The 18,148-nt window shown below is 45.4% G+C and overlaps 1 protein-coding gene across 12 annotated transcripts in view; it reads left to right on the top strand.

Annotated features, from left to right (window-relative positions):
• Tmem241 (transmembrane protein 241) overlaps positions 1-18,148 on the top strand; it is a 193,313-nt gene that overhangs the window by 7,627 nt on the left and 167,538 nt on the right. For all 12 annotated transcript variants that reach the window (XR_005881672.1, XR_005881671.1, XM_040757836.1 and 9 more), the window contains exons 3-4: positions 1,854-1,931; positions 11,901-11,982. Coding sequence is in view for 10 of the 12 variants with exons in the window: in XM_040757836.1 (XP_040613770.1) it covers positions 1,854-1,931; positions 11,901-11,982 (160 nt within the window). In the remaining 2 variants the exon portion in view is untranslated. The remainder of the gene's footprint in view (positions 1-1,853; positions 1,932-11,900; positions 11,983-18,148) is intronic.

Here is an 18,148-nt window from a genome sequence, read left to right as displayed (position 1 = left end):
CAGTTATCTTCTAGTGCATAAGGAAATGGAGGGATATCATGGCTAGTGGGGGAATACCCACAAACTCCAAGAAGTTAGAAATGACCTGGCACGTTTGGAGGTTGCAGGCTGTATGCCTTGGGAATCCTCAAGGCAGGGAGAGAGCTTCTCCTGGGGAGGGGCTGGCCCAAGCCAAGAGGGCTTTGAGTCACATATGAGGGACTTTGTCCTGGAGGCCAGGGGTTCTCAGTCTAATATCACAACACATAGGTGAGGTGTCTCGTCATTGTGACTAAAAATAGGTTCTTAAAATGTATGATTGAGTCATCTAGACTATAAGGTGACTAAACTAAACATCAAGAGTATCCTAAGAGGTCAGATGTGACCCCTGGACATGGATGTGACATGGCCACGATCATGGGAGTCAGTGGAAAATGGAAGGGACGGCACTAAACACTGTCAGGAAGAGGTTAGCTGCCTGAGGGCTGAGGGAGCCGTGGACCCACCACAGATCTTTGAGGTTCTTGGGTGGCTCCTTTATGGGTGCACTTTAAAGGGATCAATGGGGGTTTTGCTGCATTGTGGTAGCTGGATATTACTTGGAACCCCTGAATAAGGATAAGAAACATTACTGGAAAGAATCCCTGAAATTGTCACCTCTCTTTCATCTCCAGGAGACACCTTGAACTCACAACTCCCCGCCCTTTTTTAAAAAGATTTATTTTTGTAAGTGTGTGTGCAGTGACTGAGGAGGCCGTTAGGTCTCCTGGGACTGGAGTTGCAGGCAGCTGTGAGCCGCACAACATTGGTGCTGGGATCTGACCGTGGGCCCTCTGGAGGGAAGGGAATACTCTTAGCCACAGAGCCTCCTAAGTGCTAGAATTACCGCTGTGTTCCACCATGCCCGGCGCAGTTGGCATTTTGCTGTGCTTTGCCCAGTGAAGGAGAGAGGCGGGTTCTAGCACTTCCTGTCCTTGACTGCGTTGGTAAGAGCACTTTTCCTTTAGGGAGCTTTATAACACCCGGGTGTCTGTGGCTTGGAAGGAAGTGGCAGCCTTTAATCCCAGCACTTGGGAGGCAGAGGCAGGATGATCTCTATGAGTTCAAAGTCAGCCTGGTCTACAAGAGCTAGTTCCAGGACAGCCTCTAAAGCCACAGAGAAACCCTGTCTCAACTCCCCAACCCCCTCCAAAAACAAACAAACAAAAACAAGGAAGTGGCATGATTTAGTTAGCAGCTTAGAAAAAACTGCCAAAGGTAGAGAATGAATGGTGGGGACAACCCTGGAGTATTTATAGGACAATAAGGACCAGGTGCAAGGCAGGCAAAGACCAAATTACCACAAAAACTGGGGCGGGGGCGGCTTGGATGTGACTGCTAATATGGTGATAAATACAATCATGCGGATTTCGCCAGGTAGTCCAGGGAAGTGAAGCATGAGGAGGGACGAGGGAGAAGTGTTGACATCTCGGCTGGCTGCCTAAGGGCAGTATGATGATGACCAGCGTTGGGGCGTGTCTAAGATCGTGTGTTTCCTGGGACTTAGTTGGGAGTCTGTGGAATTTCAGGGTAGAAGTATCTGGATGAGAATGGGGACCTGGAAGTCGTCCATGTCTACGGCTATGGATGAAGTTCTGGGAATGTCTAGAAGGAGAAGAGGCGAGTAAGAATGTCAGCACTTCCTGGACAGCTGGATTCAGAGGAATAGAGATGGGAAAATGTCTGAGAAATGAGATTATAGCTGGGAAAATGGAAGAAGAGAAGTGTAGAAGGGTTGGAGATATGTACTAGCGGCAGTCAGCAGACCTGTCCTGGCTGGATGGCGTTGAACTCTGCAGGCCTGGGTAACTCATCTGGACATTTGTCCTTCCCAGGTGGCAGACACTCATCGGTGGACTTTTGCTTCATGCGTCATGGAAGCTAGGCTGGGTGGAGATCAACAGCAGTTTAAGGTATAACAACCTCTCTGTAACTGACTCATGGTTCCCACACGCTTGTTTTCAATATGTATTATACTGTACCAGGAAACTTGAATGTATGCTTGAGTTGTTTGGTCTCTTAAGTTCTTTTCCAGTCTTGAGATTCAGTGATTTTATAATAAGATAAATATTGAATCATGTCATTAATATGATATTAAATTATTAGAGACACACAGTTACAATACCACATGTGGTGATATGTTATTTATGATTTATTAAAGCTTGCCTGAGGATTCAGAAAGCAAAGCCAGCCTCAACATATAGAGATCAGGCAGGGGTGATACACACCTTTAATCCCAGCAGCCAGAAGCTAGGGGTAGTGGTACACACTTTAATCGTAGGATTTAGGATTAAGAGGTAGACAGTCTACAGAAGATTGATCAAATCCTGAAGAGAAACAGCTCACACAAAGATGATCTCGGCACCTGGGATCACACACCTTTAACCCCAGCACTAGAGAGGTATAAATGATAGGAGCAGGGTCTTCAGTAGTCAGTCTCAGGGTTCATTCTCCAGCCACATTGAGGATAGGAAGACATTGAAGTCTCAGGATTCTCCAGCCACTCTTAGGAGAGGCAACAGTTTGAGGCTTGGTGAGAGCTCATGGAGACGGGATCAACCCTTTCAGTTTGAGGTAAGAGTTAGTGACCAGAGTTAGTTTGTTTTTCTGATCTTCAGCTTGAAGCTTCAACCCAAATATCAGTCTTTGGGTCATGTATTTATCATACTACAACCATATTAATTTGCTTTTGTCTTAGGCTTAAGGATCACCACAGAGAATTTACTAGAGCAGCTTTAAATATTCTTGGGAGTTTTTATTAAATTATTTTCTACTTATAGAATAGTTAAGAATAGCACCAACTTATTAGTTACTGTACTGTTGCTGTGATAAACACCAGGACCAAAGCGTGCTATAGAAGGAAGGGTTTTTTTGGGGTTTACAGTTCCAGAAGACTAGGGTCCCTGATGGCTGCACAGAGGCCTCGTGAAGGAATAGCTGGGGAGCTCACATCTTGGTCTACAAGCAGGAAGCAGAAAGCCTGCATGGAAAACACCTCATGGCCTTTTCAATTTTAATTATTTTTATCTAAAAATTAATTCTTTAAGGTTTTGAGACTACAATTTAGTCACATCATTTCCCTCTTTGCGCTCCTCCCTCCAACCCTCCCATACACCGCTCTTGTCTCTTTCAAATTCATGGCCTCTTTTTTTTGTTAATTATTCCTGACTCTGTCATGTCACAGTTCATGCTGTGTGTATGATGCTGATCTAATCTGAGAAAGTGGCTTATTAAATCTTACCTTTGCCCTAAAAAATAATGAAGTGCTTGCCTGTAACCCCAACACTGGCAGGGGTGGGGGTGGCTGAGACAGTGGAACCCACTGGTCAGCTAGCATAGCAGAACCGGTGCTATCCGGTTTCAGTGAGAGACCCTGGCTCAAAAAACTAAGGTGCAGGAAGGCATCTGAGGTTGACCTCTGGCCTCCACATGCACACATGAATGCACACAGAAACATGTACACATAGATACACACACAAAATAGGAAGAAATATGCCGAAGTCCTTTTGCTTGTAAAACAAGTATTTAGTGATAGGGTGTTAATATTTAGGCAACGCCAGTGGCCAATCTATGGCCCTCTTCTCTTATTTTCCTGTTCGCAAGCTATTTTTAGGTCCACTAGGTGTCAGCAGAATACAGAATTTTGGACAGTTCTGTTTGAGGAGCCCTCTAGGCACCCATAACGAAACACTGCTGAATATTTGCAGGGAGCAGATGTTCTCTCTATTTGAAAAACAAGTGATTTAATTTAATTAGGCTTCATCTCAATGAAAACAGTTTTATGATGTGTGCCAACAGATTTTCCTTAATTTCCCACAGTTCTTAGTGGTTGTGGGGGGGCATGCAAATGGAAAACAGACGTAGGATTGAGATGAGATGCAATCTGTGGGCTCCTCAGTCAGTTAGGGGGCACGGCAGGTCAGGACAGTTCAAACCAGACCCCTCGGCAAGAGACCCTGCAGGGTGATAGCGCTTGCAGTCTTTCCAGCCAGGAGCTGCTCCCCTACCGCCACACACACACATGCATGTGCATGCAGACGTGCACGTGGACGTGCACACAGGCTCAGCAGTTCCCCAGAGCGATCTGAGGGCCTGCCAGGGCCACCACAGACTTTGTTTTCTTTCCCTTGTGAGTGAATAAGGTCATGAAAGAATTAACCCATGTAAGAGGCCAAGGCCACCAGATGATGAATTAAAAGTGGGGAAAGGTGCCTCCTCTGTTCCTGATGTTCAGGCCTTTGGCTCTCAGACTCAGGGTTAGGCCTCTAAAGGAGGCCGGTCAGTGTAGCCCCTCTGCAAAGTGATTTTGTAACCAGCTACACTTCAGTAACTACATCTTTGAACAGAACTTCTGGGAATTTATCCTGAATATTATAAAAAGCAAATCACACATGTGAGACAATAATATATTCAAGAATACTCATATAGTATTAGGATAGTAAAAAATGCAAGATTGACTTAAATATGTAACCATAGGCCCTCTGTAGACCAGGCTGGCCTCACATGCACAGAGATCCTCCTGCCTCTGCCTCCCCAGCGCTGGGATTAGAGGTGTGCGCCACCATTGCTGGTCAGTATTATTTAATTACTAATAATGCAAGTCAGTGGTCACTAATTAATTTTTTGCCATTGGAAATTGTGACATTGACCAGATTATGAGACAATATGTGTAACAGTATCTGATTATTGTTGAAATGTTAATATATGTGACATTTGACCCCTTTTGGGCATGTCCTGGATTGTAACTGCAGTGTTTTTCTTTTGTTTTCTGGTTTTTGAGACAGTCTCACTGCGTAGACCACGCTGGCCTTGAACTCACAGAGATTTGTTGCCTCTGCCTCTGGGTGATTGGAGGGCTAAGGATTGCTGCAAAGATCACCCCACACAACAGACCTCACAAGAGATTTATTGGGGGTGTGCGGCTAGGTGGGTGGGGGGAGCCGGTGTGTGTGTGTGTGTGTGTTTAGGATGCCTCTGAGAGAGGATGGGAAAGAAAAAGCAAGCTGTGAAGGTGCAGGTTTCTAAAGGGCTCACAACCATGGCAACCGTGGAAGTGTGTCACATCTGGTCACTGGGGGTCAAGTGGCTTCTGACACGTAGTGGCTGAAGGCTGGCTGGGTGAGCTTCTGGGCCTGGAATGTGGGTAGTTCTCAGTTTACCAACAATAGGTGTGTGCCACACTGAGTCCACAGTGCTTTTCTTTTTTCTTTTTTTTTTTTTTTTTTTGGTTTTTACGAGACAGGGTTTCTCTGTATTGTTTCAGAGGCTATCGGTCCAGCCCGGCCTCGAACTCACAGAGATCCGCCTGCCTCTGCCTCCCAAGTGCTGGGATTAAAGGCGTGCGCCACCACTGCCCGGCCACAGTGCTTTTCTTAATGTTAGACTGTGGTGGAGGAACCCCACAACCAACTGTTCAGATTTAGGGTCACAGACTGTGCCCCAATAAGCCATGTTCAGCATCTGCCCTCAATAAACCAATTAAAATGGCTCAGTTAATAGTGAAAGGTAGAAAGAGAAGATCTACTCACCTTAATCATACTGGGTGCGGTAGGGACAAAGAGGTTCATTGATGTCCCCTCACCCTCACAATTTTCTTCTGGGTCCTAAAGTGAGGTGACAGTTTAACCACAGAGCCAGAGTTATGTATGCCAAAGCAGTCCTGGCAATGTGTGGCCCTGCCCACTATTGACCTATCGATGTCTTCTGTAGGTCACCTGATGGGTTGTACATCTCTTTCTGGCAGGCAAGTTTCTCCTCTGGCTGGCCCAGGCATTCCGGTTTTTTTTTTTTCCAGCTGGAGACTTCTGGGTACCTCTAGTTTCCTGGGGGAGTCTGACAGCTAACGGGAGGGACATACCTTTCGAATGGCTTCATCCCTGCCAGGCCAGTTACACAACCTCTGAAGGCCTCTCAAGTTGGAAAATACCTGCACCGCTTTTGGCTTGGGGGGGGGGGGACCACGGTCTCATGAGCACATACTGCTCTTTGCTGTTAGCGTAAGTGAGATGGCGGGTCAGTATAAGCCACAGTGTCCCGTGTCTGGGTTCTGGCCCAGATGTTTGGAGCAAAATGCTCACCCAGCCTCCCTGCCGCATTTCCCAGGAGTCTGCCCTGCATCCGGTGGAAGTTGTCTTTCTATTTCAGAGTAGGGATTGGCACATAAGACATTCCCTAGGGTTTTCTTTCCCTCACATCCACAGTGAGCAGCGCAGATACTCTCATTTCTTGGAGTCTCAAACCCAGCAGGAGTTTCCTTTGTTTATTTTAAGAGGGACTCAAGTCCAGAGGTCTGGGACTTTACTGACCTTACATTCCAAAGTCCGGGGCTGCTGCAGCCAAGCCAGCTGCCGGCATGACTTTAGCACCGGCTCCTTTCTCGTCAGAGCTCTGCTTGTGGCTTAAGTCCTGGACATCTGGCACATGGCTCACTGTGGGTTTGTGTTCTGTTGTTTCTGACTCTTGTAAGTTTAGTTTGACAAGTCAGAAGAGGGAAAGCCTTTTCCTAGGGGAATGGCCACCATCTCTAGTATGCTTGGCCCATGAGGGTGAGGATGGCATGCTCTCCTCTCTAGCCACCTTTTGGTTGGGGATGAAGACGTCTGTTATTGCAGGCAGGTCTGCGATACTGGAGATGCTCCCGTTAGCTGTTTTACTTGCGGGTTACCTGTCTGTAGCCTTGCTCCCACACTGTGGCTGTGTGGACACAGTGCAGAGATGTGGTTGAAAGCTTAGGCTGGGTGAGATTGACTTCAGATTGTCGCCTTGGTATTTACCAGCTGTCAGCAGGAACGTGAGCAGAGTCAGTGTGCATCCGTGTGAGTGGACAGCTTTTGATGAGAACAGCCATCCCAAAGCAGCCGTTCGGAGAACGTCAGAGAGGGCTTTGGTCCCTGCTTCTTTGGTGTCTCCTGGTCTTAGTCAGGGTCTCTATTGCTCCGAGGAAACACCATGAGCAAAAGCGAGTTGGGGAGGAAAGGGTTTATTTGGCCTATGTTTCCACATCATAGTCCATCACTGAAGGAAGTCAGGACAGGAACTCAGGCAGAGCAGGAACCTGGAGGCAGAGGCTGATGCAGAGGCCATGGAGGGGTGTTGCTTATTGGCTTGCTCCTCATGGCTTGCTCAGCCTGTTGTCTTATAGAACCCAGACCACCAGACCAGGGATGACTCCACTCACCATGGGCTGGGCCCTCCCCATCAATCACTAACTGAGAAAATACCCTGCAGGTTTGCTTACAGCTGGATCTTATGGAGGCATTTTCTCAACTGGGATTCCCTCCTCTCAGATAACTCTAGCCTGTGTCAAGTTGACCTAAAATTAGCCAGCCAAATAAACACATCTGATTAGAGGTCTTAGTGATTGTGTGACTGAAGGTGAGAGGAGGCTCCCAGCTTCCTACCTGCTTGGGTCACCTGGATTAATGGCTCACCCTCACCCTTCTCCCAGACTCCACTCTAGTTCCTGCTGTAAGCCCTTTTAAAAGCCCCCCAGACTAGCAGCTTAAAAGGAGCCATGTTTCTGGGACCCCCTCCTGTTATACGGGAGCACTTCCTCCCTCTTCCTCTTCTCCCTGAACAACTTGAGCTCCTACTCATGAATCCATAATAAATTTCTCTCTCAGTGATCCTTTGTGGTTCATGAATTTCACTATTTTTTATTTTAATTTTTACGTGTGTGTGTGATAGGGGATGTTCTTCTGTATGTATGTTTCTCTTATTGGTTGATGAATAAAACACTGTTTGGCTAATAGAGGCAGGAAGATAGGTGGGACTAGGAGACAAGGAGAATTCTGGGAAAGGCTGGCAGAGAGCCTGCCAGAGGGGACACCATGTAGAGACCGGGAAGATAGGATACACCAGGCATTCTCTGGTAAGGTAAGGCCGTGTAGAAATACGTAGATTAGTAGTTATGGATTAATAATTAAGACAGAGCTAGCCAGTAAGAAGCCCTAGACATTGGCCAATACTTTTATAATTAATATAGCGTCTCTGTATGTTCATTTGGGGCCGAAGCAGTGGGCCTTGGTGGGATAAGACAAAATCCAGCAGTGTGTGCGTGTGTGTGTGTGTGTGTGTGTGTGTGTGTGTGTTTGAGTGTATGTTACACGGGTGCAGGTATCTTTGATACCAGATGAGTGAGTGGGAACCTTTGGAACTGGAGTTATGAGCAGTTGTTAACTACCTGGGAACTGAAATTCATTCTCAACTCTCTGGCCTCTTTTTTATTTTTTCTTAAATTTTTTTTGCTTGCTTTATTGAGCTATACATTTCCCCCACTCTCCTTCCCTCCTTCTCTTATTCCACCCTCACCCCTGCCTCCCCATACTCCCCGTTTACTCAGGAGATCTTGTCTTTTTCCCTTTCCTAGGCAGATCCATGTGTGTCTCTCTTAGTGTCTGCTTTGTTACCTAGCTTCTCTGGGGTTGTGGCCTCTAGGCTGACTGTCCTTTGGTTTATGTCTAATAGTCCCTTAAGAGTGAGTACATACTATACTTGCCTTTCTGAGTCTGGGTTATCTCACTCAGGATGGCTTTTTCTAATTCCATCTATTTGCCTGCAAATTTCAAGATGTCATTGTTTATTATTGCTGAGTAGTACTCCATTATGTAAATGTATCATATTTTCCTTACCTATTCTTCAGTTGAGGGGCATCTAGGTTGTTTCCAGATTCTGGCTATTACAAATAATGCTGCTATGAACATAATTGAGCAAATGTCCTTGTGGTGTGAGGCATCCTTTGGTTTTATGTCTAAAAGTGGTATTGCTGGGCTTGAGGTAGATTGATTCCCAGTTTTCTGAGAAACCGACATACTGATTTCCAAAACGGCTATTCAAGTTTGCTCTCCCACCAGCAGTGGAGGAGCATTAGGAAAAGAATAAGAACGAAAACTTGGGACAGTGCCTTTTTTCTATATTTCTTCAAGACAGGGTTTCTTTGTGTAGCTCTGGCTATCCTGGAACTAGCTTTCTAGACCAGGCTGACCTCGAACTCACAGAGGGTCACCTGCCTCTGCCTCCCAAGTGCTGGGATTAAGGGTGTGTGCCACCACTGCCTGGCTGACAGTACCATCTTTGTGGGTACTGGATCAAGACCTCCAGTGTTGTTGATTATTGTTTTAAGATGTATTATATTTATTTATGCTGTGGAACATCTGTTTAGTGATGCAAAGATTTTTTACGTTCTTTTATGTTGCATGTTTAACTCTGTGAAGCTGTGTTACTTTGCCTGTGTAAAACACCTGATTGGTCTAATAAAGAGTTGAATGGCCAGTAGCAAGGCTGGAGAAAGAATAGGCAGGACTGGCAGACAGAGAAAATAAATAGGAGAAAAAGAGAAGAAGGATCGAGAAAAGGAACGAGAAAAGAAGAGGATAGCCACACAGCCAGACACAGAGTAAGAAGTAAAGAAAGAAATACAGAAAGGTAAAAGCCCAGAGGCATAAAGGAGATGGGATAATTTAAGTTAAGAAAAGCTGGCTAGAAACAAGCCAAGCTAAGGTCAGGCATTCATAAGAAAGAATAAGCCTCCGTGTGTGATGTGTGTGATTTATTTTGGAGCTGGGTGGCAGGCCTCCAAAGGAGTAAAACAGCCAAGTATACTCCAGGGGCTGACCCTTACACATATTAAACATAGCAGAACTGTGACCTGTGCCCTTTACAATAAGAATGAGTTCTGTTTGCTGGTTACCAGAGCTCAGGACTAGGGCCTAGAGAAGGCTCTGTGATAGGTGTAAGGGTAGGTTCTATTGGTGGAGGATGCAGAGAACATGGGGCCTCCTTCATAGGGATGTGCTCTGTTCACTGAGAGACTAAGCTCAGGATCAGAGTCTGAACAATGCTCAGGATACTGGGGGATTCAGGGAGGCTGGCTCATAGAATAGCAAAAACATCAGCAGGTTGATTGGCCACTTTTCACTCTGGCATTCCAGGTGACTAGGCATCATTTATTTCCTTCCATTGAAGAAAATAGGTCCACGTGATTGACAGCCCCGGTTTATCCAATGCTTGCTCTAAGCTGCACTCCCTACACCTTTCAGTATCTATGAGAGGGGAGAACGTTCCTATGCATGTCATGTAATGGATTGCGTACTGTATTGAAAGTCAAGCAGAGCGGGCTTATGGGAATGCTCTTCCTTTGTCACAAAATTGCAAAGTGTTTGGTTAACAATCTTAACTATTGTTAGGTCAGGTATTTTCATCATGAGATTGTTGTGTGGATCTTTTTGTGTGTGTGTGTGTGTATGCATGTGTATATTCATGTGCACATGTGTACACAGGCCAGAGGTTGACATGGGTGCCTTCTTTGATCACTGTCTACCTTCTATTTTTTGAGACAGGTCTCTCACTGAACCTGGAGCCCTCAGATTCAGCCAGGCTGACTATCAAGCTCCAAAGGTCCCCCTGTCACCCCAGTGCTGGGATTACAGGGGAATACCACCACACCCACATTTTACATGGGTACCTTGTTATCTGAGCCATCTCTATAGCTCCTACTGGGAGGATTTTTAAAAAATGTAGCATGGCGCTGGAAAGATGGCTCAGTGGTTAGGCTCCCCTGCTGCTGGTCCAGACCTCGATCAGATTCCCGGCACCCACATGTCAGCTCACAGCTGTCTGTAACTCCAGTCTTGGGAGATCTCCTGCCCCCTTCTGGCCTCTGTGGGCACCACACACACAGTATGCAGACATACAAACGTCTATACATTAAAAAAAAAGTAGCATGGAAAACATTTAACACAGTGCCCGATTAAACTGTGAGGCCACTGTTCATAGGGAGTCCTAGAGCTTTATAAGTAGCTGTCAGCATTGTAATTGATGTAGTCAGTAAGATTTGGAGGCCATCATGGAGCCTGGGACATTGGTACGATAGTTTGAGGTCTGATCTTTGATTGACTGCCTGTCCTGGACGGTAAAAGGGAAGACTGCTTTTGAGTTTGCCAGACACAGTGGTGGTGGCTGCGTGCTTTGGGATGATTATGTTGTCTACCGCTCAGGTAGCTTCGTTTATGTTTATTCTTTGTGAGACTGACTCTGGGGCCCTCAAGTAGTAGGGAGGCTTCACTCAAAGCTCCAGTGAGAGGAAGCAAGTGACAGCCTCCATGATATGCATTATGTGTTCAGTTCTTCTCTCTCTTGTTTGTTTGTTTATGGGTTTTTTTTTAGATAGGACCTCAAGATGTAGTTCTGGCTATCCTGGAACTCATTGTGTAGACCAGGCTAGCCTCAAACTCATAAAGATACACCTGCCTCCACCTCCTAAGTGCTGGCATTAAAGGTGTATACCACCACTCCTGGCTTATTTATTTATTTTTGAGGAGAACAAGATTCTAGACTCTAATGAAAAAATCGGATCCTAGTATGGTCAACGTGAGCCATAAAAGTGTACCCTAAGGTTACACCAGAATTCCAGATTAATGTTTGAAGAAGCCAGAATATGACTACCCTGTTGAAGTCCCAAGGTTTATTTAAAAACCTTTTTTTCCCTAGATTTTTGATTCAAAGTTGTGATTCCATGAAGCTGTTTGAAACTTCTTATGTAAACAGTCTTTAAAAAATTTTATTGGTATACTTGAAAATTACCACTTTTGAATAAAATCAGTTGTTTCTTCTCCCTAAGCCTGTAGCAGTACCTATCCACATTCAGTTTTGGGGGTACTCCTGAATGCTAAGTAGATGTCACACGACAGAGCTATATACTGAATGGCTTCATCTACTTGTGTTGCTTTCTCAGTGAGTAAAGAGCACGTCTCACGTATCAGGTCCCCAAAGGATATATACACAAGGAGTGGACGGAGTTGGTGCTTCTGAGGGGTCGACCCTTCCAGCTAGGTCTTTTCAAACAGGAGGTGGCAAAAGTGTTATAATTTCTCCCCTCTTTTCAGATCTCATGTTTTGGCCTGGCTTCCTGCTTCAGTGCTGTTCGTGGGTATAATCTACGCAGGGTCCAGAGCTTTGTCCAGACTGGTAAGTATTAGAATGGGTATGGGGGGAGAACACAGCCCCTTTTTCCTTGTCGCCTTCGTGTTTTAATTTACTGCACCTGAAGGTAAAGATAGATCAGAGCATAGAAGTGTTGGTTAGCTTACTGGAGCTGTGATCCAAACACCCAAGGGAACAACTTAAGGAAATATACTTGTTTCAGAATGTCCCAGACGAGTCCTTGCCTCTTAGGTTTTGGGCCTGTGGTAAGGTTGAACATCACAACAGCAGAGGATGTGGGAGTTGGCAAACAGTGAGATACAAGAGTGTCTTTCAAAGGCCTGCCCCAGTAACCTGCCGGAGGTCTTGCTACCTAAAGTTTCCGGGCTTTCCCAAATTAGTGCCACCACCCAGGGACCAAGCCTGCAGTAAGTGAGCCCTTCTGAGGGGGCATTTGATAGCCAAACCGGGACCTGAGATAACATGAAGCATCTTTTTTCTGCTTCGGTTGAAGATAACTAGAAAACATGCAGGGCCGGCTTGTCTCACAAGGTGGAGATGGGCAAAGAGAGACGCAATAGCAACAATTGTGAAGTTTGCCCCAGCTAGCCCTCACTTGAGCAGCTTTGACATAGAGGCTAGCCTTGGCACTGTGCCTGAATGCAATTATCTTTGGAAACAGAGAGTCCAGGCTAAGCCTTTACCTGCTGCTGAGGAGTTGGAACATTTGTTATAGAATAATCTTTTTATATACCATGAAGATGTGTCCCTGCTAAGGCACCTTCTGATTGGCTTAATAAAGAGTTAAATGACCAATGGCTAGGCATGAAAGGAGAGGTGGGACTTCTGGGCAGAGATAGGAATTCTGGGAAGAAGGGAGGCAGGATTTGCCAGCCAGACACAGAGGAAGTGGGACATAAGGTATGGAGGAGAGGTTCTGCCATGTGGCAGAACATAGATTAATATAAACGGGTTAATTCAAATTTCAAGAACTAGCTGGGAACGAGCCTAAGCTAAGGCCAAGTTTTCCTAATTAATAAAAAGTCTCTGTGTCATTATTCAGGAGCTGGTGGTCCAGAGAAAGTCCAATAGCACTGGGTTCACTGGTAAAATGATCCAGGGAATACTAGGTGCAGCTGGGAACCCAAGTGTGGCCCAGAGTGGACTGGCACTTGGGGCACTGGTAAAATGAGTTGTCCATTCTGTCTTCCCATTCCTCATCCTGCCCCCTCCAGGACTAAGCTCTTTTGAAACACAGAGATGCTTCCTAATGCACCATCCAGAACTCCAAGCTGTAGTTACTTTGCCGTCAAAAGAGAATCCATTAAAACCGCATGGGCTTGTAAATCAAGGTGGTATTAATGCCTCCTCTCACCTTATCCTGACTTGTATTTTTATTCATCAGAAAATGTCCTGTGTTCTGCCTCTTGGAAAAATGCAGAGTTTGCAAAAATAATTCAGTCTTTTTTTTAAAAAGATATATTTATTATGAATATAACATCCTGTTTCCATGTATGTCTGCATGCCAGAAGAGAGTGCCAGATCTCATTACAGATGGTTGTGAGCCACCATGTGGTTGCTGGGAATTGAACTCAGGACCTCTGGAAGAACAATCAGTGCTCTTAACCTCTGAGCCATCTCTCCAGCCCTAATTCAGTCTTTTTGAAGTGTTTGTTAGTTCCTGAGACCTCAGATATAAAACAAACAAAGTCTGTCTAGCTGGGTAACGATATTGTTAGCACATCTTCAGGCTTATAAAATAGCAATTGAGAAAGTAATTTAGAAATTAAATCATTGCTTTTATTTCATGATTTATCCAGTTGAGGTGAAACGGCATGTTCAGAAGGGTAGAAACTTTGGGGTGGGCTAGGAGCTGACCTTGGTGCCCAGCTTGGAGTAGAGGCACTTCTCACTCTCTCTACAACTTCTTTCTGGTTCCATTAGTTTTAATTTTTTCCTCCAAGTTATTTATGGGTGCCAGAAGTTTAAAGGTTGAATAAGTCAGGTATTGGGCTTATGATAATAATGCTTGCTTTGTCCAGTGATTTTTTCATAGATTTCAGAGCAATTTTCTTTGTATCCTTTATTATTTATTTTTTATTTAGTGTTTGTGCATATGTGCATGTAGGTGTGCCCACTTGTATGTACATATGGGGATTTTAGAGGTCGATAATGAACACACACACACACACACAACACACACCTCACTCAAGGTGTCTCACAGCTTCAGCTACACTAGCTGGGTAGTGAGATCCTGGGCTCTGTTTATCTTCACTCCCTCCAGCACTGGGGTTACAGATGTGTACCTTCACACCTGGCTCTTAGGTTAGAGATGTGCACCTTCACATCTGACTTTTAGTTTACAGATGTGCACCTTCACACCTGGCTTTTAGTTTACAGATGTGCACCTTCACATCTGACTTTTAGTTTACAGATGTGTACCTTCACACCTGGCTCTTAGGTTAGAGATGTGCACCTTCACATCTGACTTTTAGTTTACAGATGTGCACCTTCACACATGGATCTTAGTTTACAGATGTGCACCTTTACACCTGGCTCTTAGGTTACAAATGGGCATCTTCACACATGGCCCTTAGGTTAGAGATGTGCATCTAAAAGCCAGGTGTAAAAACTGGCTTTTAGGTGGCTTCTGGGAATCTGAACTTAGTCCTTATGCATGTTCCATACCTCCAACCCTCCTTTATGTCTTTATGTTAGTTATAATCACTGGAAAATGAGGGATGAGGCAAATACTAGTCACCTGATGGAGGGAGAGACAGAGATGTAGAGACCTCCTTTAGTCCCCACAAAGTAGCAGCTCTAATGATTTGTCATATTTTTGTCTTTTTCAAATTTGTCTCTTTAAGAACTAATGCATATGGGCTTTTAAAAAAAAGCTTTAAATTTTAAATGATTTTTTAATGGGAATATTGTTGTTTTACCTGCATGTGTGTCTGTGTGAGGGTGTCAGATCCCCTGGAACTGGAGTTGCAGGCAGTGGTAAGCTGCTATGTGAGAATTGAACTGGGGTCCTCTGGAAGAACCAGTGCTTTTAACCACTGAGCCAGCTCTCTAGCCTGGACTTTTGTTTTTTTAAAGACTGCCTTCCTCTGCAGCCCATTCTAGCTTTGCCTTACAATTCTTTGTCTTTAGTTGACTGAGCAATAGCTATGATTACGTGTGTGTGTCACGAAGCCTGGCCACAGAGAACTGTTTTACTTTGATGGCTCAGAGGTTAAGAGCACTGACTGCTCTTCCAGAGGTCATGAGTTCAATTCCCAGCAACCACATGGTGGCTCACAACCATCCATAATGAGATCTGGTGCCCTCTTCTCATGTGTAGACGTACATGAAGGCAAGGTGTTGTGTTTGTAATAAATAAATAAATAAATAAATAAATAAATAAATAAATAAATAGAAAGAAAGCTCACTCTAGTATAAATCTCTGGAAGTGCCCTGGTTCATGTAAGTAAGTTATAGCACAGAGACCACTTCAGGCCTGGCTAGACCCAGAGGGACTGCAGTGACACACCCAGAAAATCCAGTTGTCTCTTCACCTCTCTAGGGTCTCTTCCATTGTTACCCCTTCCCTCTGGTGTCACTAACCTGTTTCATCTCCTCACAGTTGCTAAGGAGAGTTGTAGCACAAATTCTGATTGGTCAGATATAGGGGTAAATGTTGGAAGATCACTCTGATCTTCAGGCAAGCTTTACTTGTTAGGGCACACACAGACTGTCACCACAGAGACTGGTTCCTAATGGCTCTCTCCGAGTCCCAGGCTTCACTTAGATTGCCCATTGCGGTTCTGCAGAGCAGCTGGGAGGGTGAGGTCATGTTTCCTAGTCTGTCATGAACCCTCGCTCTGCCATCACCCACTGCTACTGGAGAAGCACGGAGCCCTGGCTGTCCTAGGTGATTAGACTGAGAAGAGGCTGTAGCTGTTCTCATGTTCTTACTGAAAGAAGGGGTTCAAATACCAGGTGTCTGAAATCTCCCAGAACCTCAAAATGTCCACTCAGCCCGTTCTCAGCAGTGGGGTTCTGCACCCCAAAACGATGCTTCAAAAGGATGATTTCTAGCAAGCCCGTCTTTGAGCTTGCTCTTTGTTACAGGATTTCCATCGAATTCAGCCCTAACTACACCGTTCAGCCCTAAATACACGTTTTCAAAAAGTTGATTTACATTCTAGTTTGAACCAATTGACTCCTATTTCATGAGGGTCCTGAGCCTGTCAGTTGAGTGGGCTGACACAGAGCACAGCCTTGTCCAGCAGGCAGAGATAAGCTGCTCAATTCAAATCTGTTAGCAAAAGCACCCCCACCCCCATATGCCCATTGGGAGTGGGAGGACAATGAGTAGGAGGCATTTGTTAATTGTTTTTCAGTGACAGAATTCAACCAAACATCTTTTCAGTTCTTTGTTTTTACATTGCGGCATAGCCATTCCTAGGGTGGATAAACACCAGGCACTCAGACAGTTTGTGTTGGATGGAAAGCAGGCCTCACTGTTCTGGTGCCAAACTGTCAGTTAATGAGTCCATGAAGAATTGGGGGGGGGTAAGTGCAGTTGAAATCGTGGGTGTATTGATATACGAAACACTTTTGAGTGGCTGTGCTTCAGAAAGGCCTCCTTGATCTGGCAGAGCCTTGAAACTGTGATGTGCAGCGCCTGGGAGCCGAGGAAGCTTCGCTGGGCCCTGTGGGGAGTTTCTGTGTGCTTCCCGAATCGCACAGTTGACTGACATGTAGAGGTTAGAAGAGAAGAGAACATTCGTACGTTTGTCGTTGTCGTTGTTATTTGTTTTCTGTTTTTGTTTTGTTTTTGTTCTTTTGAGGCATGAGTTCATCTGTTTCAGGCTGTCCTAAAAGTCTGTGTAGCTGAGGATGACTTTGAACTTGTGATTCTCCTGCCAACTCCTCCTGAGTCTGGGATGACGGGGATGCACTGGCATGTCTGGCTTATGCTGGTCTGGGGTTGGTACAGGGTCTCATGCTCCTTCAGCCCTAAGCACATTGTGGAGTTGAGTTGACTTTGGTTCACAGCAGGTCTTGGGGGAGCAGAGCATTGACTCACAGTTTAGTGTAGGGAAGCTCTCCACCACCCAGCTATTCAGCAGGTAGGCATTTGCCATACTGTGTTCTTAAAGACACAGATGACATGGTTTCTGATCCTGAGGAAATTGCAGGGGTGTGGGCCAAAGAGAGACACATGTTCCCAGAGGAACAGCTGCTGTGAGTGTGCATTGTGAAGAGGTGTCAGGCATTCCTGTTGCTGATCTTGATGACGTGTGGATTTATGCTGGACTTACATCCTTTTTGTGCAGGATGATTCAGGCCTGCCTGTCAGCTTTTCTACAATGGATGAGGTCACAGTGATGGTGGCTCTCATTCCCTGAAAGCAGTCTTTGACAGTGCAACTCTGATGGACAATTATTACTTTCATTGTAATTCCTGGTCAAAAGTCTTAGCAAGAGAGAATTGCCTCTAAGCCTGAGTGCCAAGGGATAAGGACAGATGTTTACTTTAGATTCCTGTGTAAATAGTGGATGGTGTTGGCTTCCTGGTTAGAGCACGCTGCATATTTTCCTGAGTAGGTAAGGCCAGGGTGAACAGCTAGAAAGACTACAAATACAGATTACATACCTTAATAGGACTGGATTGGTTTCCATCTCTCCTCCCTCCCTCCCTCCCTCCCTCCCTCCCTCCCTCCCTCCCTCCCTCCCTCCCTCCCTCCCTTCCTTCCCTCTTTTTGGTGGCAAGGTTTCATGTAGCCCGGGCTGGCATGGAACTCCACTGTGTAGTGGAGGATTGACGATTTCTAGTACAGGCATGTATCGCACCTGGCCTTGGGTTGGTTTTTGTGTTTTGCCCAGATCTTTGAACTTGGTCCTTCTAATTGTTTACCGAGGTTTCTGGCTTCTGTAAGCATAGTTGTCACTCAGCATGTTATAAGCGGACAGGGTATGGAAATACCACTGGAAAAAAACATGGTTAATTAAACCCATAGTGAGCAAGTTACTTATGGACTGGAATGGAATCTGTGGCCCCTTTCCTTGTTTGTCTCCTCATAAAGGGACTGGTCTCCACAAAGGTAAAGAATACGAATGCCATATAGAACAGAGACTGCCCTAGCATGTCTCCTGTAACTGTCCAGTGGAGATGGCCCTCATGCCTCTTCCTTCTTCACTTTCTCCCTCTTTCCCACCCTTCT

Source organism: Mesocricetus auratus, unplaced genomic scaffold, assembly GCF_017639785.1.
Source record: "Mesocricetus auratus isolate SY011 unplaced genomic scaffold, BCM_Maur_2.0 Super-Scaffold_100015, whole genome shotgun sequence".
NCBI classification, from domain to species: Eukaryota; Metazoa; Chordata; class Mammalia; order Rodentia; family Cricetidae; genus Mesocricetus; species Mesocricetus auratus.
Note: the sequence above shows the minus strand (reverse complement) of the source record. Positions and strands in the feature narration are given on the sequence as shown.